The 17,074-nt window shown below is 28.5% G+C and overlaps 1 protein-coding gene across 2 annotated transcripts in view; it reads left to right on the top strand.

Moving 5' to 3' along the window:
• The window catches only part of LOC129989305 (nephrin-like), an 827,768-nt gene that overhangs the window by 450,421 nt on the left and 360,273 nt on the right, over window positions 1-17,074 (top strand). For both annotated transcript variants that reach the window (XM_056097747.1, XM_056097749.1), the window contains exon 3: window positions 16,520-16,641. In XM_056097747.1, coding sequence (XP_055953722.1) covers window positions 16,520-16,641 — 122 coding nt within the window. The remainder of the gene's footprint in view (window positions 1-16,519; window positions 16,642-17,074) is intronic.

Raw genomic sequence — 17,074 nt, 5'->3', positions numbered from 1 at the left:
AACGATTTATACAAACAAACAAAAAAGATTTTTAAAAATTAAATAGTTTAGCTTAAATATTGTAATAAAATAGATAATAATAAAAAGATGAAGTAGATAATAATTCAGTTTTGAATAAGGTAGATAATTTTTGGACAGGCGAGATGCGAAAAATGGTTACAAAACCTGATGTTGTGAATACCTTAGTAAAGAGCTCGTTAAAAGAGGTGTATGGTTTTCAGTGAAATGAAACGATTTATACTAACAAAAAAAAAAGATTTTTAAAAATTAAATAGTTTAGCTTAAATATTGTAATAAAATAGATAATAATAAAAAGATGAAGTAGATAATAATTCAGTTTTGAATAAGGTAGATAATTTTTGGACAGGCGAGATGCGAAAAATGGTTACAAAACCTGATGTTGTGAATACCTTAGTAAAGAGCTCGTTAAAAGAGGTGTATGGTTTTCAGTGAAATGAAACGATTTATACTAACAAAAAAAAAGATTTTTAAAAATTAAATAGTTTAGCTTAAATATTGTAATAAAATAGATAATAATAAAAAGATGAAGTAGATAATAATTCAGTTTTTAATAAGGTAGATAATTTTTGGACAGGCGAGATGCGAAAAATGGTTACAAAACCTGATGTTGTGAATACCTTAGTAAAGAGCTCGTTAAAAGAGGTGTATGGTTTTCAGTGAAATGAAACGATTTATACTAACAAAAAAAAAGATAATTAAATAGTTTAGCTTAAATATTGTAATAAAATAGATAATAATAAAAAGATGAAGTAGATAATAATTCAGTTTTGAATAAGGTAGATAATTTTTGGACAGGCGAGATGCGAAAAATGGTTACAAAACCTGATGTTGTGAATACCTTAGTAAAGAGCTCGTTAAAAGAGGTGTATGGTTTTCAGTGAAATGAAACGATTTATACTAACAAAAAAAAGATTTTTAAAAATTAAATAGTTTAGCTTAAATATTGTAATAAAATAGATAATAATAAAAAGATGAAGTAGATAATAATTCAGTTTTGAATAAGGTAGATAATTTTTGGACAGGCGAGATGCGAAAAATGGTTACAAAACCTGATGTTGTGTATACCTTAGTAAAGAGCTCGTTAAAAGAGGTGTATGGTTTTCAGTGAAATGAAACGATTTATACTAACAAAAAAAAAGATTTTTAAAAATTAAATAGTTTAGCTTAAATATTGTAATAAAATAGATAATAATAAAAAGATGAAGTAGATAATAATTCAGTTTTGAATAAGGTAGATAATTTTTGGACAGGCGAGATGCGAAAAATGGTTACAAAACCTGATGTTGTGAATACCTTAGTAAAGAGCTCGTTAAAAGAGGTGTATGGTTTTCAGTGAAATGAAACGATTTATACTAACAAAAAAAAAAGATTTTTAAAAATTAAATAGTTTAGCTTAAATATTGTAATAAAATAGATAATAATAAAAAGATGAAGTAGATAATAATTCAGTTTTGAATAAGGTAGATAATTTTTGGACAGGCGAGATGCGAAAAATGGTTGCAAAACCTGATGTTGTGTATACCTTAGTAAAGAGCTCGTTAAAAGAGGTGTATGGTTTTCAGTGAAATGAAACGATTTATACTAACAAAAAAAAAGATTTTTAAAAATTAAATAGTTTAGCTTAAATATTGTAATAAAATAGATAATAATAAAAAGATGAAGTAGATAATAATTCAGTTTTGAATAAGGTAGATAATTTTTGGACAAGCTAGGATGCTCAAAGTTTTCTCAAAAATTGATGTTATGGATACTTTTATTAAAAAACTCGTTAAAAGAAGTGTACGATTTTCAGAGAAGTGAAACGGTTTATACTAAAAAAAATAGATTTTTTTAAAACATAAACAGCTTAGCTTAAATACAGTAAGATGTATAGTTTAATTTCCACAGTTATTTAAAAAATTGTCCTTGTAAATATAAGATTATGTACCGTTTCTCAGTCACTTTCTCACCGATGAAGGACATCTAATCCCCTTTGGCCCCCAGCTGGTTTACCAGAAATATTGGTTATAATTAATTTTTTAGTATTTTATTTTTTAGTATTTCTGGTTTACCAGAAATATTGGTTATAATTAATTTTTTTTATATAAATCTTATAGACGTAACTTCATGCTCAAAATTCTGATAAATTATCAAATATTAAAGCAATATTATTCTAATTTTCTTTTACATATGGTTTGTGTATTGGGTACACGAACCTTTCTACTGAAGATATCAGATTACTTTAAGATCGTCAAATTCAAATATACACAAGAAACAAAGATTTTGCCCAGGTGGTTGGTGATGGTTAGTGTTTCGTTTTTTTAGATCTATCTCGGGAACTGTAGAAAAAACAAGTACTGAATTGCATTCGATTCTTAAAAAATCCAATAACCCAGGGACATCACTAAAATAAATTAAAATACCGCCTTTTAAAAAAAATGGAAAGACTCTTTTGTCTTTACGCCTATGGCATGCAATTGGTGTTCAGAAAAAATTATTATTAAAGAATATGAAATTTTTAAATAGCTCCGACAATGGGTAATTTTTTTATTGCTCCATAAAAACTTACTTTTACAAGAAAAAATTAGCCGTGATAAAATTTTGTAAATATTCCTTAAAATATTTTTTGTCCAATTTGCAACAATAGATTACATTGTTGCCCTGAAATTCAAACAGCTTCCATTGTCTCATCAAATATTTAATCGCGTGATTTTCCATTGTTCAAAATTAAATAAGAATTCTTTTTAATATCCGTGTAATTTACAAGACGAATAAAAAGTGAATTTACAACGCCACGAATGTTAGGAGAGAGGTGAACTGGAAAACTGTATAATTAATAGCGCGATAATGTCATAAGACAGGCCACCGTTAGAAATATACTTGTATGAATAAGCAGAACGTATGTAAGACAATTCACTGCTATAATATATGATAATTGTGTAATAATGTTTAATTTATGAAATGGGTATGAAATTATACTTAAATTATAACTAAAATGAGATGTAATCAATATCCTTAGTGAACCTGCTGGTAGGCGAAACGCGACTAGTAAGTCTTAAGGCAGTGAAGTTGCAGTAACTTGTAAATTTTAAAAAATCAATTATCCTAAAAATTGTTTAAGAGCAATGTGATATCAGTTTAATTATCAATTCTATTATTAGGATGGTTCATGGATACGATTAGCAGAACAGATGTAAGAGTTTTAATATAACATGGTTTAATATTTATCATAATTTGATGTTTGAAAATGATGCTTTTAGGGAGATCTTGATCATTAAATTACGTATAAAAAATTGAAATGAAAATAAGCATAACAAATACTACTGGTCAATCTGATATCGCTAAATGTACTCGAATTAAAATAAATGAATATATTTAATTGCATCTGTACCTAAAGCAAAAAGGCCATATCTCACTTAAGGTTAAAAAAATTATTCATGCCATTTCAAAAATTTGAATGTTTTTCAAAAATTTTGTTTTCTTGATATTAAGCAAAATTTAAAATCATTTTTTATTAAGTTGAAATTTATTCCTTAAATCAATTAACTAATCTTTGAAAAAAAATCTACAAACACAGAAAATTCTTTTTTTTTTTTAATATTGCTTTTTTCATCATTTTCTCGGAAGCTAAAATAACCAAAGTATTCCAAATGATCATTCAACAAAAGAGATGAAATTTTCTTTCTGTTACTCCAGAGAAATAGCAAAACCGTCTGCCAATCTCAGATCTCTAAAATATCCTCTAGTCATTAACGATCAAAAACTACTGAGCCGGAAAAAAAAGGAACAAACATACAAAACATAAAAAAGTATTCCCTAGTGAATATTGAAAATAACAAAACACTTTTCACCCGTAACAGTCTCTGCAGTTCTATCCTCCAGCCAATACTTTCCACATAAGAATGTCCACAGTAATGCAAATAATCAATCACCGAAATGCCAGCGGCATTTTTTGGAATGAAGCTAATTCCAAATTCTGCTTAATCCCCCCCCCCCAGTTTTGCCTTTGGTGCGTGTCTTATTCTGAAAAAAACGTACAGAAAAATATGTAATAAGAATGAAACGTATTTTTAAAGTTAACTTACGCATTTATTTATCCTATTAGAAAATAATAAGGAAGGAACATATTTCATTCGTATGAGTTTGTTTTCACCGAATTAGGAACTGCAAGATTACGAAGATAAAATGAACAGTGGAGGACTATAGTGGATTCAATTGCGCATTTCGTTCTCAGGAAAATTGTCTGAAAATTTTGTCCTTTCTACTAGGAAAAATATCAGCATTTTGTTCGCAAGATATAATAGAATCGCTATATTATTTTTCAAAAAAAATTATATTGCAAATTGTAAATGGAAATTATAAAATGTATGGAAAGTAGAGTCGCTTAAATCTGCTGCAAAATATTTACTGTAGTTTATGATGGAATGCTTCAAGTAGATTCTTTTTTAGAAAATATATCAATAGCCAATTATTCACATGACATGATTGCCAGAAACATTTTCAGATATTCTCTAATTATGTTCTCTAGATTTCAACATCGCCCTTTTTAAAAGATTATATGTTGGATATCCACTAAATATAGGATAAGAAATTTTATATATAGGATATCATTTTCCTAAACATTCATTTGAGAATGGCAACATCTATTACCAAAAATTTGATATCTTTGAATAGTAAAATGACCATGTGCTATATGGCGAGATCAACTACAGCAATATCTGTCAACAAACAAGGGAGCTTGCTTTCTTATGTCAAAAATGGTTCAAGATATGTGAAGAAAATCAATTACAAAATTGTAAACTGTCTTAATATGAAAAGATATTTTGAACGCAATAATACTAAGAACAAAATGTGTAAAAAGAACATTTATCTGAGTGATATTTTCTAAATCTGTGACATACAACTCGCTACTTCTACCATGTTTTAGTTATTAAATATCGATCTGACGGCTTAGTTATTACGGCAAGCTATTTCAACACCGTAAACCTCAGTCGCCAGCATTATAAAACCTAAAAAGAGGCATTATTGAGGTACAGGATTACTAACATTAGTAATTATGATTGATATACTACAAAATGTAAAGCAAAAAAGTTAAGAAAGCTTTCGGATATGTATTGCAGTCGATAGAGAGCATTTCGGACACTGAAAATAAGTATTCGCTCATAATTAATAGTTCTATTTTATTTCTAAGGCTTTTCTGCTTTTCTAATGTCAGAGTGTCGGAAATCGTAGCCAAACAAATGCCCGTTTTACACAGTATTCTTGAATTTATCGGAAACCCTCTGTTAATTTTCTAATTTGTTTTTGTATTGTATCTAACTTCGTTATTTTCAGACAGACTATATTGTAATCATTGACACAATCTCATAATGCAGAGTATGATCACTTCATTTACTTAGACACTGAGTATATGACAATAGTTATCGCCATTTTCAAATTAACATGAAGTAAAAAAAATTTGTGAGCATCCTGTATATATATATATATATATATATATATATATATATATATATATATATATATATATATATATATATATATATATATATATATATATATATATATATATATATATATATATATATATATATATATAAAGAGAGAGAGAGAGGTTACAAATTAGAAAGAATTTTGAATGAGTATTTAGACGAAGAACTAACTTAAAAGGCGACAAAACGGAATTGTAATGCTGAGAATTTCATTCCCTGTAATTCGGTAATAGCTGAAAATCGAAAGACTGTTCCAATTAAGCAAAAAATTGTAGCGTTATAAAAAACAAATTTTGTTTTAAAATACTTTAACGTCTGTCATTTCATAGAATCGATACCAGCATCGCAATATAGGTTTCAGTCTTGTTATTACTTTGGGGCTTTAACTTCGAAACCGAAGCAAGAAAGTTTGCTTGCAGCTTTGCAAAAACTTGCCTACGTCTTTCTATTTGCCCACAGGATTTGCTTTTGAGTTTTAATTTAAAAATTAAGAAGAAACTACAGGTTAGCTATTTTATATTAGGTTCAAACCTCCCAATTTTGATTTGAGATTAGACAAATAAAACATCCTCTGGGCTAGTTCTTCCTTTGAAACTTTGACAACAAACTATGGTGCCCTTTTCATTTAAGACAGTAAATTTACAATCCTTTAAGATCATACGCAGGCAGGTTTTTCGTGAAATGGGTTCTGGAAATCTTTATTTTCCTGTGCCATATATGAGAGTATGAGGTCATTATGCTTTCACATTTATGCGTTCAATGATTCGGAAATAAAAAAAAAATATTATTGAAATAGTTTTAAAGCATAAACTTTTTTTTAAGATTTATTTTACAAAAGCATTTAAAGCATTTACTTTACATAAATATTATCAGTCTTTGATCCACAAACACTATTTTGGAATAATTTTTGTTCTTGAAAGATCTTTGAAACCATACTTTGAAATGCATATTTGCAATTTCGGTATCATTCTGGCAATTGCTCGAAGCTGTAGATTTACATGAACAAGCTAACTTATATTACAATCATCCTCTTTTTGAAAATAATATGTCTTTTTCCTTCATTGATCTGTCTCGTGTCTGCTAAATTTCTATTTTAGCTTTTGCATTAATTTTCTCTGTGAATCTGTGCGCTATTTGGCAGTTGCTAATGAACACCTGCCATGTCAATCAAAATGAAAGCAGATGCAAAATTGATACACAAGTGTTATTGTTATGCAAATATTTTTGCCAATGGAACTGACACGATAAAATCATAACAGTTGAGTACTGAAAAGAATCTTTTTTGTCTGTTTGTTGTTTTGTACGCTGGCAATTCGCCCGTTTCTTTACAGCTGTGAAAAAAAATGTGTTGATATTTCAAAATAGTTATGATAAGACTAGAAAGGGTTATATTTTTATGATATATATAAAACGTGTATTCGCATAAATTGATAAATTTCGCAGCATTCTTCATTTCAATAACTTCATCTTCTATTTTACACATTCGTAAAGCCTTCTTGCTATTAGTTTCTTTAAAAAAGTTTTTTATACATGTGAAGCATAGAAACCCTATCCTATTTAACTTTTATTAGCAATTTGTAAGGATTTTTGATAAATTTGGCAGACTAGATATGCATGAAGAAATATCTTTAAATTCCTTTATTAAATATCTGAAACTGAGTCCATTAAAAATTGACGTTGAAAAATCTTATTAAAAATTAATTGAAATATGTTTATGTATTTGGAATGAACCCTAAAGAGTGGGAATGTTCGATTTCGAGTGATACTTTTTAAGTGATAGTTAGAATTTTAATTAATTAAAAATTAAACGGAATGCTGCCAAGTTTTTATCATAATAATCTCCAAAGATATTATTGCACTAAATAATTTTTCCTCCATTTTAAGATTCAAAATAATCTTTTAATGTATCTTTAATTAAACCAATTTAGTTTTTGTGTGATTATCCCCAGAATTTTGTAAATTTTTACAAATGCTTTTTAGCATAATTTTACAAACATTTACATTGCTTTGAAGAAATTAAAACTCTTTTTGTTGCTTCAGCCGGATAAGTCAGCGAATTTCGGTTTCTCCATTGAGTATAATAATGGTTGGGTTCGAGTTTATTCCATTCTGATGATGGAATATACCTCCTGCGGAAATAATTAGTCTGGAACCAGTGATATCACCGTCCTTAGAAATTTGACTTCATTTTCATATTGATGTATTGATTATCATTTAAGTTACCCAGAATGATAAGTCTTAACGGGGACAATATATTTGTGTTAATTGCGTTCCTGATAATGTGATATGATTTTATCTCTTAAAAGATACGCCTATATTTTCTAAAAATAGATTGGCTTAACATATTTGATGATTCTAAATATGACTCTAACTTAAATTCATTCAACTCGCTGATTTCGATTTTTGTAAGTAAATATCAAACAAATAACTATAGATTCTGAAAGAAAAAAAGATCTTAAGTGTGTGAGTTTTGGAATCATTATATCACTTTGCCCAATAATTTACACTTTAGAAACAGAAACAAATTTGAAAATTGACTATAAAGCCGTTTTAATGGATCTTCTTCTCTTCAATCAGGTTAAAAAAATCAGTAGGTTGTCGAATTTTATGTTCGGGGATGGCTTTCGTGTCGTATCTTTTAATGTTATGAGAGAAATAACAATTTGATTACGATTCTAAATGGTGAAAATGTGCCTGTTGTATATCTTTTATCGTGAGAGTTTTATTGCTCACCGTGAACTTTATGTCTCGAGTAACAAGTCTGTTTTTCTCCATATATCGCTATAAAATGTTGTTTATCATGCTTTTAATTCAAAAATATATTGTTTTCAGGAAAAATAGAGTAAGAACAGGATTGAAATCTGTGTGAAATGTAGTGATTATGATTCAAAAGCCGTTTTTATCGAAATGGCATGTAGAGATGGGCTTCAATTCCTCAGCAGAAATTTTACTTTCTAGTATATGTAGTATAGAAAAGTATAGTAATCACCAAAAAATTCAAAATGGGGATCTTAATGTATCACCATTTTGAATTGTTTAATATCTCCCTAAGTTCGAAAAACGCGTTTTTGGAAAATATCCGTCTGTCTGTCTGTGACAAAGATAGCTCAAAACTCTTTGATCTACAGCGGTGAAATTTGGTATACCGACATTAAACCAAATTTGTAGATGCTTTTCAAATTCTGAGCAGACTCCGCTCAGAGGAAGTCTGTCTGACCGGATGTTCGAATATAATTTAACGACATAACTAAAAAACGAAGGGATGTAGATAAATATAATTCGATACACAAAATTAACATCTGTAGTCTAGACACCTACTGAAGTGTGAGCCAAATCCAACATGGAATTGACTGTCTGGCGACCTGTATTTTCAGAAACATGTAAACACAATAATTCAAAGATGCAGTGACTTGAATATATCAAATTTGGTATAGAATTTTGTTACTACAAATTCAGTTTTCCGTTAAATTTTAGTTTCAATCGGTTGGGGAAAACGTATATAAAACGCGAATTCTATTTTCGGAAGCTATTAACCGCATTCCAGGAAAAAATCGCCAAAGATCACACGATAGCCCAAAAAAAGCCAAATTCACACCAAAAGTTAATATTTCTTAATTATTGTACGCCAATGTCATGTAACGCTTTCTCTGGGATAACATCTTTATTAAAGTATATGCGAGAAAGTTTTGGGAAGACTACTCCTGCTGACTTCATTTTATTTATTTTCTGCCTTTTAATCTCGCGAACTATTATTTTTCAAATTCGCTAGCATTAATATGAAAATAAATTTTGAACTTGTAATAACTCAGTAAGCTAATGGGATATCCATGACAAAATTCTGTAATAGGAAAATTATATAAGATTAATTAAAAGCCTTTAAATATATTAAATAAAAAATTAACTAAACATTTAATGTTGAAAATGATTTTCTATTCTAAATAAATTATACTCCTTTCGTTTTCCAGTTATTCATAATGAATATAAAGAATATTTTTATTATTTCATAAGTAGATTACATTAAATGAAAGAATTTAGACATATATTTCGAAATGGTTAAACAAAAGTGGAAATCGGAATCGGAAATTGTAGTTACAGGCTTAATGTACCAAAGCTGCATTAGCCCAACATCTTCGACACTAACACATAATAATCGTGGCCTCTATTGAAATTTAGAAAAAGATTTTACAGAAAAAGAAGGGGAACGCGTCTTAAAAGAGTTGACGAGGCGTGTAAAATCACATGCAAAGTCAAAAATCAGCACTTTTTTTTCGTGAAATTTATACGTTTCAACAATTTTAAAGAATATATTCTAGGACAAATTCTTTGCCCTTTTCTTCTTCTGTTTCATAGATTTTTTTCATACTTTCTTTCTCCCTCAAACAATCTCGAGGATTACGAATCGCTAAACCAATTAGAGAACTGCTGAAGCTATGTGGAAGGAAAAAAAGAAGAAGTAATAAAAAGCAAGATGGCGGGAACTAGAAAATAAAGAGAGAGAGAAAAATCAAAGAATCTTGAATTTTTGCTTCGAAATTGGAGAAAATGACGTGGAAACAAGAGTCGAATGGAAAGACTGGTAGTTAAGAAGTGGAATTCTGCTTGTTCTAAAAAAATTTCTATTCTTTCAGCAGAAATATTTCGATTTAGGTCTACGTTTAGACAAGAATTGTTTTCACTTCTGGAATTGTTTCAAAATCTGTAAAAGTGTGTTTTGGATATTAAAGCAAGTGTGCATATTTCATATAAATTTAATAAAAAGGAACAGCTCAATTTTTCTTGCACTGTCAATGTTATTAGGTTAACAATAACAATAAACATGCCTGTATGTTTTTATGAATAAAATTATATCCAGTTCCTTTTAAAAGTTTTATATCATCAAATAAAAGCAAACAAAAATAAACAACAAATTTATTATAAATAATATTCACGCAAACGATTATTTATGTGTTATTTCTGGTGTTCTACGATTTTTAATATAAAATAGATTTGTATGCAGTTTTTGAGTAGAAAAGTTTAAATTCATTACCAAAGACCCTTTCATATTTATATCTCATCATAATTGTGGCGAAATTTATTGGAAGTTAATTAATTATTCCTAAAAAAATTTGGATGCATTTCACTCTCATATAGTTGGATTTTTCAATTGTTTGAGGAAATAAAAAAGAAATCAATCATCATCATATTTTATCATTTTTTTTACGTTGTTACTTCATTTTTCCTTTTCTTTTAAAAATATCAATCAAATCAAATCAAATTAGAGTTACTGATTGTAAATTGTTCTTGTAAATAGACTATAGCCATCGAATACATCAATCATTATGCCAACAAGTCGACCGTCAATGATGTAGAAGAAATTTAGTTTAAATTTACAAGAAATTCGACTATTTAAGCTTTATATCAATTATAGCAAATAAATTAATTTTTTATGGCCTTCAGGAACTCACACAGGAATATTAAATAATTTTTATATTTTTATTCTTCCGTATATTTTTTGCATTTATAATTTTTTCAGTCTTTATATTTGGCAACGTGACATTTTTTTTTGGGGGGGGAGGGGGATTCTTTGAAATATAAAATCATTAGAAATTCGGTAGTCTTGGAATATGATTGCCTCTGTAAATATTGTTTTCATGTTTAATTATTTGACCACTTCCGTTAATTAGAAACATTTTTTTAAATTCATAAATAATTTTAAATAACTCTAGATTAAAAAAATATTGCGGAACTTTACTAAAAAGAATCAATGTGTGGAATGGAACTATGATAAATTTATAACCTGAACTCTATCAAGTTGCTATAAGATATATAAGGGTTTATACATACAGTTTTCAAATTGTCTTGTAGATAAAATGGCGAAATCTTCCATCAGTTTACTAAGTAATATAAGGAATGAAAGGAAATTTTATTCCTTTCTTATAACTTTGCGTTTGATGTGTCATTTTATTCAGTTTGTTAAATATTAACGATTCGATTTTCGAAGTGATATTAGTGATTTGATTGATAATCGAACAATTCGCTATTCATTTTCTTCCTAATATATGGAAGTATTAATTAATTAAACTAATTGGTGTCATATTTTTCATTAAATTTGATAATTACATGAGTGTTCATGTCATGTTGTGGCTTTGACAACTGATTATTAAAAAAAAATTAGCTTTTTTTTTTTTTTTAACTGACTTTCGCCATTTGAGGCATATTTTACAAAATTTTTAGTGATACGAATTCGTGTTTAATTTAATTGTTTTTATGTACCTCATAATGGTTCGATTTGGCTCGAAAGTAAAACAATAAAGAGCGATTTATATGTCATTTCATCATAGTTCGTAATTATTGTAGTGATAAAATATTTTGCTCTTATGACACAAAACCTCGATTATAGGCTATTTTTCTTTCCTTTAAAGCCGTTATGAACTCATTTTGAGAAACATCGGAACTATTTTGTTTATCAAACATTACTGTAAAAAATGTACTTCAATTCAAAATATTGTATTTAATAATAGCAATATGTAACATTATAATAGTAATAATAGTAAATTCTTTTAATTAAAAACCTATCTGTATACACATAAATCGTATAAAATGAGAAATAATGTAATTAATATTCAAGATAATATATAATAAGGTATGGTTTTTCCTACTTTTCTGACCGATGTTTAATTTTAAACTATAATTATTGCATTCTGTAGTATGTAAGCATATTTTAGCAAATGGAAAAATTTGGGATAATTATATTAAAAAAATTGAATTAGTATTTTTATATTTATGATAACCAATGTTATTTTGTAAAGTTTCGCTTTCTCATTTATACGCCATTTAACATGAGTCGATTGAAGGACATATGAACATGGCTTTATTATATTTAAATGAAGTTTACAAAAAAAAAACTGCTTCATTTGTATATAAATTTGCTTCATAAAGCAAATTTGAAAATTGAATACAGTGATTTGATATGTCATTTGGAATTTAAAAAATGTCAATTGCGTTTGCACGTGTTGAAAGATGCATCACAAATTACATCTATATTGAATTATTCTAATGTTGTTTTTTTAATTCGGAAAGAAATATAAACTGTAAAATTAAAGTTCTTTAAAAGTATTAAGAAAAATCGCTTAGAAGTACTTACTAATCCTTATACCTTGTTTCTTATCCAAACATTTAAAGATAAGAACTGCAAAACATGAATATGAATATGAAAGAAACTGAAACAGACTAACATATATATACATGTGATTTATCATTTGAGACTTAATATTATTGAAACTGAACAATGATATTATAAACCGGAGGTAGTTTTTCAGAAACTGTCTTTCATAATTCGTAGTAAGAGTGTATTCCACATATGAAAATTCTATACTTTTGACAAAACCGTGAACGCCACGAGTAATCAGAGATTTATTCCACCGACAGCGAAGACTAAGGAAGATGCGAAAGATGACAAATGAAGTTTTCACTTCATTTCCTGATCCTCACTTAGAATGACAAGGTTCGCATATGAACATTTTATGGTTTGTATCATACAGTAGAGATCCGAAGTTGCAGTTTCAGCACCTTCCTTTTTATCGATAAAAACAAAAATTTGAATCAGAATTACAATTTTGGGAATAAGATCACATAACATATTCCATTTATTAAGTCATTGTATCTCTGAATTGTCATTTTACATACATTCGATTGTACAGAACGACATGCAGTCAACCATTTGATATATTTAGTTCAGCATTTTAACTAGATCTATAATTCATATTCGAAAACTCTGTCTCAAATAAAGGGTGTTCCAAAATGAACTCAAGATTTGAATTTGCCGCCATTCGTGCAGTAAAGTGTTGGCAGCCCTATTAAAAAATCATTTGGCAGCTTATAGCTTAGGGTTAGTAAAATTGGAGCATTGCAGGATATAATAACATGTTAACGCAAGCATTGAATATAAAACTGTTTTTTTTTTCTTTAAATTGTTATATTTTTATTGAATTATAAAGCGTAAAGGACAAGGCTATATATGGAATAACACATAGGGAAAATTGTCTCGACGGCTTGGCTGGCATATACGCCAGCAAATTCTTTTGTTGAATTTTTTCATGATCATTTTGCATAAATGTGGCTGAATTTCATTGGTGAAGCATTGAATTTCCTCCTTCAATGAATGCGTGTTTCCGGGCTTGTTGGGACAGACCTTTGGCTTCAAATAATCCCATAAAATAAATCCAATGGTGTTAAATCACACTATCTAGTTGGCCATTTCTCAAATTTTAAACTGTGGCCGCCAGACTTTCATTATTTTTTAAATATTACTCAACAATGAAAACACGTTGTTCTATCGGAAAACGCTCCATTTTTACAAACCCTAAACTATCAGCTGTCAAATGTGTTTTTTAACAGGGTTGCCAACACTTTATTGCTTGAATGCTGGCGAATTCAAATCTTGTATTAATTTTGGGACACTCTTTACAGTAAGTGTTAAAGACGACGGCGTTAGTGTAACATACATTTATTCTTCACAATAAGTAGACGTAACTGGAATGGTAGTTAAATTTGGATTCTCAGTTACAGTTTTACAGATGGAAACAAGGCCACGACACAAGGAAACCCGGGAGCAATTATTTACGTTATGGCCACGGTTTGTGCACCATAGTAAGGAAGATATCCGAAGATACATTTTCAACGCCTTCTTTTTAATCGATTGAAAAGAAAATTTGATTCGAGCTATAATTTTTGACATAAGATCGTATAACAAATTCCATCTATTATGTAATTGTATTTTTGATTCATTGCATTCGCTTTACATACATTTAAGTGTACAGACTGGCATGCTGTTAACCATTTGAGGGATTTAGTGTAAAATTTAATATAGATCTATAATTCATCTTCTAAAACTGTGTCTCAAATATTATTGATTGAGTTCTTTGTTTTGCAATCATCGTGTTTACTTCTCTTCATACAGACAGGTAGATACCTGTTGAAGAATTTCATTGAAAATTTGACAGAAATCTACACTATTAGTAGCACACCAATTTTTATCCGTCTAGCTCAAAGCATCTTTGAGTTATCGTGTTCATACACAAACAGACAGACAGACATAATTCCAAAATAGTATTTTCTGAAAAATACAGAAAACTCGCAAAGTCGAATTTTACAATATTTTCTCTTATATGCATTGTATATACGAAAGTAGAGAGGAAAGCGTTCCCAATATATATTTCCAGAGTTCTTCTACTGAATATGTTTTCAACATAAAATACATTTCCCTTATTTATTCATCCAATTTTACGAATTTCTGTTGAATCTGTTGAATAAAAGAAAAGAGAAAAATTCTTAGAATTTTTAAAATTGCTATTTAAATCGAATGAAAAAAAAAATTGTTTTCGGGTATGTAGTTGGTTATACAAAAATAAAAATTCGAATTTGAAGTTATTGATATATGTTTAATGTACCAAAGCTGCATTAAGCACCATCTGTGACTCATACATTCTATTCTCATTTATAAAATGTTCTTCAAAAAAAAGCGGGTGTTGAAAGAACTTGTCTTGAAAAGGGTTGACGACGCGTATGAAATCACATGCAAAGTCAAAAATCAGTACTTTTTTTTTTCCTCGAGAAATTTATACGTTTCAACAATTTTAAAGAATATATTCCTGGATCATTCTCTGCTCTTTCTTCGTAGATTTTTTATACTTTCTTTTTTCCTCAAACAGTCGCTAGGATTACGAATTGCTAAACCAATTAGAGAACTGCTGAAGCTGTGTAGAAAGAAGGAAAAAAAAAATAAAAAGCAAGATGGTGGGAATGAAGAAAATAAAGAAAACGAGCTGAGATCTTGAATTTTTGCGACGGAATGAGGGGAAAATGACGTAGAAATAAGGATCCAATGAAAAGACTGGCTTTTAAGAAGCAAAATTCAGCCAGTTTACAGAAATTTCTGTTCTTTCAACGAAAACATTTTAAATATTTTGGTTCGGAATTTGTGTTTCGACAAGAATCGTTTTCACTTTTTTTTTTTTATTATTATTTCAAAACATGCAGATGTTTGATTTGTCGTCTAATGAAGCAAATGTTTGCTTTTCATGTATGATTGCTAGCATGTGTATTTGATTTTAGCATTGAGCCTTACTTTTGTAATACATGTGCTTAAATTATGTTTATTATGTTCAACTTAGATTAATTTTCTTTGTTTTAATCTAGTAGCGAATAATTGCTTAAATCGTTTTCCCAAAGGGCAAAAAATCATCCGTTAAAAAATTATAATACGATTGAGAAATTTGAAACTCTTTTAAGAATAATTAGACGAGTTAGCATTTTATTCCGGTTTTTTTGTTAAATTATATTCTCCATGCTTTCTGTTTACTATAAATAATTTTTATATTAAAGTTTTAATATTTTTTCTCCGTGTTTTTTCTATTGATAGAATTAAAAAAACATCTAGAAACCTTATCTATATGTGTAAATTTTTTCATATAAATTTATTTTTTTATATTTCATATTTTTTCTTGTTCAACATCTTTTTATTCTCTTCATCTCAAAAGAAAAAGTGCACAGTTAGTCATATTAAATTACCTGAATATCCGTTCACTTAAAAAAAACTATTCTTCCTTTCGAACAGAGAATTTTTTTAAAGCTTCTCTTTTTCTATCTGAAGAGCAAAACGTTTCATTGTCTTTTTTTTTTTCAATAAATGGGACTGGTATTTTCGAAATAGAATAAAATCGAACGGGAAAAATATTTTTCATAAGGATACATATCTAAATAAGTAACTCAAATTTACTAAAACCCAAGAGAAATAATAACTATCTTGAATAAACAAACTAGTAGAATAGTAATAACAGAAAACAATACTTATGTAACTAAACCTAACTGAAACTATATTTTTATTAAAAAAATAACAATTTTATAACTACTACTTGAAGAATAATTTCAGTTTGAACCTCAATTGAAACTTCAATCAGAAATGAAACCTCAATCAGAATTTTCTCTTGTTTTGATTTTTTTAATTGAAAAAAATTATGAAAATTAATTGATTTGTTATGTTTTATTTTTAGGTTTTGACGCAGCCATCCCTGGTTACGTACGGTATAGCATGATTGTTGAGGCGTCAAAAGGTATATACAACCTCCGAATTCATAATGTACAGATGGACGACGAAGCCGAGTATCAGTGTCAAGTAAGTTGCAAATGTTTGTCATCATAATAATTATTTATAATGTAAATTCAGTGTACACAAAACAAAACCTAGATATTCCTAGACTGTTATTCTTTGCATCAGTGATGTAAAAATTGATATTGTAATGGAAATCGTCTCTGAGTGTACAGCATTAAATCTAACAAGCTCGGAAACAGACAGCATACACATAGACACACTGAAGAAAGAATTCGCTCGAGTGATTATTCTCTGTTACAGGATAATGAATATGCTGGAAGAAACTACAGATCTCAAGCACTAACAGAGATGTCGCCAAAATTCTTAAACATTGGCGGTAAAATTAAAGTTCTAGAAAGTAGCCTCATTCAACGCTGTGGTAATTAATCTGACATTCATTAGAAATATCTAATATATGTATCTTTTTCCGACATATAATATTTAAAACTAATTGGAA

The sequence above is a fragment of the Argiope bruennichi genome, chromosome 10 (genome assembly GCF_947563725.1).
Source record: "Argiope bruennichi chromosome 10, qqArgBrue1.1, whole genome shotgun sequence".
NCBI classification, from domain to species: domain Eukaryota; kingdom Metazoa; phylum Arthropoda; class Arachnida; order Araneae; family Araneidae; genus Argiope; species Argiope bruennichi.
Note: the sequence above shows the minus strand (reverse complement) of the source record. Positions and strands in the feature narration are given on the sequence as shown.